The 11,047-nt window shown below is 37.1% G+C and overlaps 1 protein-coding gene across 1 annotated transcript in view; it reads left to right on the forward strand.

The window, feature by feature from the left end:
* Window positions 1-10,829, forward strand: part of WBP4 (WW domain binding protein 4) — a 32,152-nt gene extending 21,323 nt beyond the window's left edge. The window contains 1 exon segment of the mRNA XM_089899487.1: window positions 8,523-10,829. Coding sequence (XP_089755613.1) covers window positions 8,523-8,733 — 211 coding nt within the window. The 3' untranslated portion in view covers window positions 8,734-10,829.
* Window positions 10,830-11,047: the final 218 nt, after the last annotated feature.

Below are 11,047 nucleotides of genomic sequence, written 5' to 3' on the forward strand. Positions count from 1 at the left end.
TGTGCAGCTTGCAGGATCTTAATTCCCTGATCTGGGATCGAACCCGCACCACCTGCAGTGGAAGTGCAGAGTCTTAACCACTGGACTTCCAGGGAATTTCCTGTATTTTGATTTTGTATCCTGCAAATTTACTGAATCTATTGAGTAGTTCCAACAGTTTGCTGGAGGGGGAGGGGCGCATGGGGAGTCTTTAGGGTTTTCTATATATAAGATCATCTTATCTACAAAGAGAGATAATTTTACTTCCTTTCCAATTTGGATGCCTTTTTTTTTCTTGCCTGATTGATCTGGCTAGGACTTCCAATACTATGTTGAATTGGAGTGGCAAGAATGGGCACCCTTGTCCTGTTTGCGATCACAGAGAGAAAGCTTTCAGTCTTTCACCATTGAGTATGATATTGGCTTTGTGATGTTATGTTCCTTCTATTCCCAATTGGTTATTTTTATCATGAAATGATGTTGTATTTTGTCAAATGTGTTTTCTGCATCTGTTGAGATGATCATAAGATTTTTATCTTTCAGTTTCAATCAATATCAATTGATTTGCAAATGTTGAACCATCTGTCCTTACATCTCAGGGATAAATCTCACTTGATCATGGTGTATTATCCTTTTAATGTGCTGTTCAATTCAGTTTGCTAATATTTTGTTGAGAATTTTTGCATCTATATTTATCGAGGATATTGGTCTATAGTTTTCCTTCCTTGTAGTGTCCTTATCTGGCTTGGGTATCAGGGTAATGCCAGCCTCCTGTAATGAGTTTGGGAATATTCTCTTCTGTTTTTTGGAAGAGTTTGAGGAGGATTGACGTTAATTATTCTTTAAATGTTTTATAGAATTCTCCAATGAAACCATCTGGTCCTGGCCTTTTTTGTGTTGGGAGGTTTTTAATTATTGGTTCAGTATCCTTCCTTGTCACTGATCTGTTCAGATTTTCTGTTTATCACAATTCATTTGGTAGGTTGTATGTTTCTAGGAATGTATCCATTTCTTCTAGGTTATCCAATTTGTTGGTGTATAATTCTTCACAGTAGTCTCTTTCAGTCCTTTTTATTTCTGTGGTATCAGTTTAATGTCTCCTCTTTCTTTTCTGATTTTGAGTCTTCTCTTTTTTTCTTAGTCTAGGTAAAAGTTTGTCAAATTTGTTTTTCTTTTCAATAAACCAGCTTTTAGGTTTCTTATCTTTCCTATTCTTCTGGTCTCTATTTCATTTATTTCTGCTCTGATCTTTGTTATTTCCCTCCTTCTGCTACTTTGGGCTTAGTTTGTTCTTTTTCTACTTCCTTGAGGTGTAAAGTTAGGTTGTTTTTTTTAGATCTATCTCTTTCTTAATGTAGGCATTTATCAGTATAAACTTTCCTCTTCGAATTGCTTTTGCAGCATCCTATAGGATTTGGTATATTGTGTTTCCATTTTCATTTGTTTGAAGATATTTTTTGAGTTCCTTTGATTTCTTTTTTGTCGCATTAACTGTTCAGGAGTGTGTTAACTTCCATATATTTGTGGATTTTCCGTCTTTCCTCCTGTTATTGATTTCTGGTTTTTTACCATTTGGGTCAGAAAAAATACCTGGTATGATTTCAGTCTTCTTAAATTTGCCAAGATTTATTTTGTGACCTATTATGTGATCTGACCTGGAGAATGTTCTGTGTGTGCTTGAAAAGTATTCTGCTGCTGTTGGACGGAATGTTCTCTATATGTCTGTAAGGTCCATTTGGTTTAAAGTATTGTTCAAGTCCAATGTTTCCTTGTTGATTTTCTCTCTGGATAATCTATCCATTGTTGAAAGTGGTTTATTTAAGGCTTCTGCTGTTACTGTGTTGTTGTCTATTTCTCCCTTCATACCTGTTAGTTATTGCTTAATATATTCCAGTGTTGGGCACATATATATTTAAGGTTGTTACATCTTCTTGATGAATTGACCCCCTTATCATTATATAATGACTTTCTTTGTCTCTTGTTACCATTTTAGGCTTAAAGTTTTATTTTGTCTGATATAAATATAGTTACCCCTGCCCTCTTTTGGTTTCTGTTTGCATGGAATATCCTTTTCCATTCCTTAACTTTGAGCTTACGTGTGTCTTTAAATCTGAACTGAGTCTCTAGTAGGCAGCATATAGTTGGTTCTTGTGTTTTTATCCATCCACCACTCTGTACCTTTTGATTGGAGAATTAAATCTGTTTACATTTAGATTAATATACGTAAGGACTTACTAATGCCATCTTATTGGTTTGGGGCAGTTTTGTAGTTCCCTTTTTCCTTTTTTTCCTCTCTCCTTTTTGAATTGATGAGTTTCCATAATGGTGTGCTTTTATTTCCTTCTCTTTATTTTTGTGAGTCTGTTTTAGGTTTTTGCTTTGTAATTACCATGCTGCTTATATGAAAGATCATGTATATATGACAGTCTGTTTTATGCTAATAACAACTTTGGTTGAATACAAAAAGTACCTTTTCACTTGCCCCCCCATTAATGTTTTATTGAAGCGTAGTTGATTTACAGTATTATTTTGATGTCACAATTTACATCTTTATATATTGTGTATACATTAACAAATTGTTTTAGCTATAGCTATTTTTAATACCTTTGTCTTCTAACCTTTATACTAGAGTTAAGTAGTTAACAGGACACCGTATTATATTATTAAACTGTTTTGTATCTGACTCTGTGCTTACCTTTACCATTGTTTTGTGTGTTTTCATGTTGGTAATTAGCAACCTTTCAGCATTTCTTATAAGGCACTTTTAGTGATGATGAATACCCTCAGCGGGTTTTTTTATTTTGGGGGGGGAAAGTCTTTATCTCACCTTCATTTCTGAAGGACAGTTTAGTTTGGTAAAGTATTTTTGGTTAGCTTTCTTTCTTTCTTTCTTTCAGCACTTTGAATATATCATCCTGGTCTCCACTGAAACATCTGCTGATAGCCTTATGAAATTCCCTTGTATGAGAGAAATTCTTTTTTCTTGCTGCTTTTAAAATTCTTTGATTTTAGACAGGTTTAGTAAAATGTGTCTTGGAAAAGATCTTTTTGGATTGAAATTTTGAGGTGACCTACTAACTTCAACTTGGACCCATAAATCTCTCCCCACATTTTGCAAGTTTTCAGCCATTGTTTCTTTTTTTTCTTTTTTCTTTTTTGGCCACACCATGTGGCTTGCAGGATCTTAGTTCCCCGATCAGGTATTGAACCTGCGCCCTCGGTAGTGAAAGCACAGAGTCCTAACCACTGACGCACCAGGGAATTCCCTCAGCCACTATTTCTTTAAATAATCTTTCTGCCCCTTTTTCCATCTCTTCGTCTTCTGAGACTCCAAGGATGCATACATTATTTCTCTTGATTGTGTCCCAAAAGTCCCATAGGGTTTCTTCATCCTTTTCACTCTTTTTTTTCTCCTCTGACTACAGAATTTCAAATGATCTGTCTTCAAGCTCACTGATCCTTCTGCTTGGTCTAGCCTGCTGTTGAAGCTCTCTATTGAATGCTACAGTTCAGTCATTGTACTGTTCAGCTCCAGAATTCGTTTGGTTCTTTTTTATGTTTTTATCTCTCTTGAATTTCTCGTTTTGTTCTTCTGTTGTTTTCCTGATATCATTAAATTGTTTGCCTGTATTCTCTTATAGTCCTCAGTGCATCTGTAGAACAGTTTTTTTGAATTCTTTGTTGGATGGTTCCTGGTCTCAATTTCTTTGGGCTAGTTACTGGAAGTTTACTGTATTCCTTTGGTAGAGGCATTTTTCCCTGATTCTTGGTGAACCTAGCAGCCTTGTGTAGGTGTCTACACATTTGAAAAAGGAATAACCTCTTGTAGACTTTATAGACTAATGTCACTATGGGAAAACTTCCACCTGCAGGTGGGGCACACTGGAGCAAGTCTGGTGGTACCGGCCGCCAAGGGGGCATGTGGCAGCAGTGGGTCTGGGGGGTTGTCATCACTTTAGCTCAGGTCACTAGAATCCAACAACTGCGTGGTTCTTGGCAAACACTGCAAGGGGTCCATAGTGGCTGCAAGGGCTGTTGGGGTCCTCAGCAGCACTTGCAGGTCCAGCAGCTGGAGACCAGGACAGGCAGTGGTGGTGGCCGGCTCTGGTGGTGAACATGCACTCGGCTGCGGGGCCAGCTACAGATGCCTGTGTATGTAGTGGTCAGGGCCAGTTGCAGACACACAGTAGTAGGGGCCAGGCAGGCAGCAAAGGGCCAGAGTCAACTACACGTTCACTGACAGCTTCAGGGACCCTGGCTGTCGGGGTGCTTTCCCATGGCTGCACAATCTCCCCCTGAGGGGTAAGCACTGCCGTAGAGGCTGGTGATGGGTGTCAGGGCAGCACCATGCAAGTGCAGAGTTGGTGGGGCTAGCCCCAAGCATGCAAATGGCAGTGGGGTCAGCCATGGGAGTCTAGGCTGCCATCTTGCACAGAGGCCTGTGCTGACTGCAGTGTGGTTCCCGGGCTCTGGCAGTGGCAAGGGCAAAGGGACTGAGGCAGCTGACATAAGTGAAAGCTAATAGCTGTGCAGCACAATACCTGGTGAAATCTGCAGGGCATCTGAAGCAGCTGTGGTGTCTGTTGGTTCTTTCTTCAGTGGCAAAAGCTGCTTTGTTTGCCTGTAGAGCAGATCACTGTGAACTGCAGTCACTCCCACTGCATGGCTGTTCTTGGTAGTCCCTGATTTTTTTCCTTGTTCCTAGCAGTCTCTGTAGGTCTCACCTTCGCCATTGTGCGTGGAGTGAAACCTAAGCAGGACCTTCCTGCAGTGGCCCAAAAGGCTGCATCAGCTGGTCACCCACCCACTATTCTTTTCATGTTGAGGGGAACTGTTTCCAACTGGGAGGTTTCCTCTTGTCTCTGAGCGGTGTCAGCTCGGGGGATGGGATGATGCAGGCAAAGTGAAGTTGTCTTTCTTATCTTTTTTTGCAATTATTCTCATGGTATTTTTTGTTCCACTGTGTTGCTTAAATTTCTTAAATGGACTCCAGAGCTCTCCTAGAGCTGTTTTTCTTCATGGGTAGCTATCTAATTGTTGATCATTTTGTGGGAATGAAGACTGGGGTCTCCACTAAAGGCTTTTTAAATTTGTTTTTCCTTAATGAATCAGCTCTTATTTTTAACTGTTTTATTACATATCCATTTTATTTACATTTTATTTACATATCTTATTTTATTACATATCCATTTATTAATGGATTTTCTGTTTCTTCATTTCTACTTTTGTAATTTTCTTCCCCTGACTTTTCTTAAGTTTCTTTGTGTTTGTTCTTTCTTCAGATGAACACTTAAGACTATTGACAGGAGGTAAGGAAGGGCTCTGTTCTTATTTCTTAATGAAAATAGTCAAAGCTGTATTGTCTCTGAATATAATTCTGTCCATATATCACGTAAACTTTGGGTGATGATTCCTTGATTTCATTGTTTTTGGAACAATTTAATATTGTGTTTTTGCTTACTCTTTTTTGACTTGGTGGTTTTCCAAAAGGACTTATTTTTCAATCTCTACATAGGTGGAAGTTTTTTGGGGTTTTTTCCACCTTTATTACATTGTGTTCAGTATTATAACCTTTACAATTTTTACATTTTGAATTTGGAAATGACCGTGGTTTTGAGGAAGTGTTTATGTAATTATTTTTTGTAACTGTTCTAAAGTTATTTGAAAAGGTGTATTCTCTGTAAGATATTTTATTTGCAGACTCTTTTCTTTCAAATACAAACTTCTTTTCCTCTGATTATGTCACACAGGTGTATATCCTACTTCACTGCCACTTCTGTTAGCTTCCACTTAGGAATTCCCTAGGACCATGATTTCAAAAATGGACTCTTTTTCTATTTTATCTCTCCCGTAATCCCACTTAAGAAGTAATACTATGACTTGATCACTTTATCAAAATACAACACAAAACACCAAGATTGTGAAATTAAATGAGTCTCTCATAGATTTTCTTGGACAGAGGTTCATTTGTCCAGCGACCAAACCCTACTGTTCTTCATTACTCAAAATCTTTCTCTGCTTGGCTAATGGAATTTCTTAGTTTCACCCAGAAGCAGAGTGGTCTAGGGGGAAGAATATAGGTTTTAGATCAACACAGGCCTGGGTTTTAATCCAAGTAATATTACTACCGTAACAGTTTAGTTGACCAAGTTATTTAACTTCTCTCTAAGCCTCAGTTTCCACTCCTGTAAAAACATAAAAATACAAAGCCAAGAATGAATACCCCATCAACTTCAGGGGCTGCTAGCCTTCTTGGAAAGCACCATTGTTGGCAATCTAAGGGAAGATAGGGAAGTAGGAAAAGCAAACAAAAATGGCATTTAACATATATTTTTAATACAATAAAGTTTGGAAGGCGTCTCTATTCAAAACAAATCAAATTTAGGACCTGTTCCAGTGAGAATTCCTATTTCTTGCATCCCCTCATCAGATTTTGAGGAAATGTTATATAACATCATGATCTACTAAGATAGCTTCTTCCTCAAGTTTTATATTATATAGAATAGTTTTTGGTTTTGGTTTTTCTAGTTTTGAACTATCCACGACTGATTTGAAATTTTCCTTGTTCTTATATCCTTTGTACTTATATTCTTTATTTTGTTTTTTGCAATCCTAGCAAATTTCCTAACTATTGTTACATTTTTAAAAATTATTACAATGCTTAGAGACCTCTTTTAAACCTGTTTTTTAACCCATGTATATATAGGTTGGAACATAAAAAGATCTCTCAATTCTACCACCACAGACCTTTCTACATGGTCTGTGTGAGAGGGAAGCAAATTTGTTATCATGTACTTTTAAGATAATTGAACTGAATAGCATATATTAAATTTAAATTCTAAGCAAACACCTAAAAATCATGTTATCTCCAAACTGCAGTTGTCAAGAGCCGTAGTTGATGAGAAATCACTGTGAATGTCTCTGACTTTTGTCTCTGCTTTCCTCTGACTTGACTGCCTTTCTCGCAGGCTCTCCCCACTTGATAGCAAAGCTTTAGGCTTATATCATACTTACAGTTAGAGATCCCAGCAAAAAAGAGGTGCTGCTTTGCGAGTTCCAAAAGTGATCCTGCTTAGCTTTCATCACATACCCAGTTCCTATTCCTGAGCTAACCACTGTGAATTCTGACTGGACCTGAACTGAATTAAGCTCAAAACTCAGAAGGGAGAAGAGGTGGTTCCCAAAAGGGAAAAAAAGTTAAAAGGTGTTCTAGTGCTAAAAAAGACACTAACTAGAAGACCCCAAATAAAAAGAGAATATTTCTATTCCAAGTGCCTAGTGCATTGTCTGGTTTATAGTAGACATTCACTATAGCTGCTGTTATTAGAGTTAACTACTACTGTAGATCTACCATAACCTTTCAAACTTCTCCTGGCCTCCAGGAAAGGGTTTTCTCCCTTTATTTCCAAGAATCAAGCTGAATGACTACATTACCTGGGTTCTTCTGAGATTGGGGAGTGTAGATCTGTATAATCTTCACTCTTCTTAGGTGGGGTTTCTCAACTGGGAAATATAATATCTGGGACTTCTAACATTTAAATCATACCTTTACTTTTTATTCCCTTTTCCCTGTCGTCATCACTCTTCCTTTCATGCTGACCAGGTAATCTTTTGGTTTCAAGTGACAGAAACTTGAGTTACCTTAAATTGAAAAAAGAGGTTATTAGTTCAGAGATTCCCAGAAAGGTTCTGCCTACAAGTTGTAGGAGGGGTAGGAATTGGGCCTCACGAATTATTGGAACCAGGCCTGAAACACTGGCAGGATTCTCCATCTCCCATCCTACTTTTCTTTGTATGCCAGCCTTACTCTCTATCTCTGCAGAACTCCTTTCTCTAAACAGGAGGATATATGGTTCCCAACAGGTTTTACATTCTTAGCCACTAGAGCATTAAGCATAATGGTCTTTCTGGTCCATGTTCAAAAAGCTCATGGGTGGGACTGATGGGTGTGGTGTGACTGACTTACTCTTTCACAAACCAGTTGACTATGTAGACGGTAGCGTGCTATGATAGGTTCATGTTAATTAGGTACTGAGCTCTGTACTAGTCGTCTGATTATTCATACTAACCAAGTGGATAGTTGAAGGGCTAGTCCTAGAAAAGAGATGCTAGGCAAACAGTCTCACGGAGTCTGCTACACCAGAACATTGGGATTCCATGGTTTTCGTCTTGTGCTGTGTAAGCCTCCAGAGTCCTTGTCAGTCCACAGCAAAATCCGTTTCCAAAGATACTTCTCATTTATCCACCTGTGTAACTTATACTGCTAACCATAAGTACAAGCATTTCCGTCAGTGATACACCCAACAGGAGCAAAAGAATAGATGGGACTTTTCCTCATGTGTCCACATAAACAGGTGCTCAGTATCTTAAATAATACTATAAAATCAGTGTTTTAAAATAGTTTCCTACTCCAAAGCGACCAGCTTCTAACTTCTATTATTATCATTAGAAAGATGACCTTGAGGCTTTGGTGGGCTCACACATTAGGTGAAAGTTTATCTTACTCTGTCAAATAATGGCTCTATTTTTACTTTCTGTTCCAGTGAGAAGGTAGATTTGGAACTTCCAAGCACTGAAAATGAATATGTATCAACTTCAGAGGCTGATGTTGGTGGGGAACCCAAAGTGGTTTTTAAAGAAAAAACAGTCACTTCTCTTGGAGTCGTGGCAGATGGAGTGGCCCCAGTCTTCAAAAAGAGAAGAATTGAAAATGGAAAATCTAGAAATTTAAGGCAACGAGGTGATGATCAATAACTGTAAAAAAAGCTTTTTGTACGGGCTTTTTGGACAGGATGGAGACAATACATCTTAAAAGCTCCTCTCTGTTTATTTTACAGTACTTAAATGCTAAAAATTTAGACTTATTCTAAATGTAAAATAAATCTTTTTTCATGTGAAATTGATTTTTGTTCCTAAAATGGAAGCCTACCACATCGCATTGTAATACAGTGTATTATGTTCAGTGTCTAAAAATTGCTAATTATGTCATAAGATGCTATGTATCTGTTATTTAAAACATGGAAAAGAAAGGCCTTTATTCCATTCTTACTCATATGAACATACTTGTACCGCACTGAAAATGCATTACTTTTGCATGCAGATATTATCCAAGAAATAAGAATTAGACCACATAAGAGAAGATTCACAGCCCGTGATGAGTCAGTCCTGAGGATCCTGTCAGAAGAACTGATGTAGAAAGTGTATGCATATTGGCTTACTTTATTCAGTTTAACGTCAAGGGCCAAGAACCAGGACTGAAGCTTAGGTCGTGCTTAATATGGAATGAAAATCGAACCAAAGGTAGAAGGGTGTATCTGCCTGGTTCAGTGCAAAGCAACAACCATTGCTTAAGCATTTTCACCTTGAGCCAGGCACTGTGCTAGGAACTGGAGATGTAAAGGTGAGCAAGACATATCTCTGTTCTTCACGACTTCTCATTCTGACGGAGTCCTTTTTTCCCGTCATGTACTCTGTGTAGCGGCCTTATATGTACTGGATAATATTTTTTAGGGTTTATTTGAAACTGTGTAGATGAATTCTTGAACAAAAATAGCAAGGTCTCTGACTTCAGTAAAAGGTTTTAGTGTTCCTTTAGACAAATTGGAAATTTCCCATTTCCTGGTGAAATTTCTTAAAAAGTGGCATTTTCTTATTTAATCCATTTGAAGTAGGTACCTTCTCTTTATTATTCCAAATTCTTAAAATTATATTTTTTATAAATTGTACAGTAGTTAACATTTGGTAGTATTTGTCTTTTTAAGGTTACTAGTGTACATGTAAGAAAATTATAGCTTATTAAAAACTTTATGAAAGAGTAAATTAAATATTGGTTTTTTTTTCTTCTAATACTGATCAGTGTCAACTTAGCATTGGTGAGACAGATAGTATTTGGAGACTTGTCTTTATATTTGTTCAGTATACTTACTTGGCTATTTCACGAATGTATAGTGTTATAGAGAAGTATTTTACATTCTCCAGGCCCATTTGTCATCTAGCTAATAAGCAGTGCACTTTGGTGCTTGACTGTCCTCAACTGGAAAAGATAATAAGATATAAATGGAGTACTGCTATATTTTACCCACATATTTAGCTCATACAAAATAAACAATCTGAGGACATTTTTAAAACCACACCTCATTATGTAAAGTGTTTCTCTTTGATGCATTCTTTAAATTATCTCCTTTACCTTTATAACAAGACAGTATTCTCAGAAGTTTAAAGGCAATTCACCTTAAACTGAAACTGGTTTTAAGGATTGCTCAGAAAAGACTTGACAAACACAAAAATTTTAGTAAATCAAATCATGAAAAATAATACTTTTCTATTTGCTTTGAAAGAATAAGTAGAGAATATACCAGCTTCAATTACTGGATTTTTGCAGAAGTTAAATATTTGATATCATGTCTACCATTACACCTTTCTATTATGTTGTTTTGCCTATATTTTTGTATGGTTAGGAGATTATAAAGTCAATGTATTTTTATTATATATAAAAATTCTAAACAATAGAGAAATAAGTGTTTAAAAAAAGTCCCAGTAATCTCTGACCCCCTCCCCCATGGCCACTGTGGGTTTTTGTTTTGTTTTGCGTTTTTTTTCGCTAAGCATGTTAATATTGTGGGTATATGTGGATAACCCTTATGACACCTGGATCTATGAGGTCTGGTTTCTGGATGAAATCGTATTCAAAGAAGCATAATCCAAACAGTCAAAAGCAGTTTTTGTTTTTTAATGCAATTTTTATAACTTCTGAAAACTGTACTGGGGGAAACAACCAGATTTTTAAGTATTGAAAAACTGTAATAATTAAAATAGTATGGTACTTGCTCACACATCATACATAAACTAGAGTTTGTTTCTGGTTGTCTGTTATTGTACCAGCACCACACTGGTTTCATTATCGTGTTTTCATAGTATGTTTTAACATCTGGTGAAGCAGATACCCTCATAGTACCTTTCGGTTTAAAAATGTTCATATCTATTCATTATTTCAAGTTGCCACCTCTGCCTTCCCCCCAAAACTCTGTGATCCCATACCACACCTACTGAGTTGGTAATAGCTGGCATA

The sequence above is a fragment of the Delphinapterus leucas genome, chromosome 18 (genome assembly GCF_059928025.1).
Source record: "Delphinapterus leucas isolate spDelLeu-1000000601 "Yukka" chromosome 18, BTC_Dleu_Yukka2, whole genome shotgun sequence".
NCBI classification, from domain to species: Eukaryota; Metazoa; Chordata; class Mammalia; order Artiodactyla; family Monodontidae; genus Delphinapterus; species Delphinapterus leucas.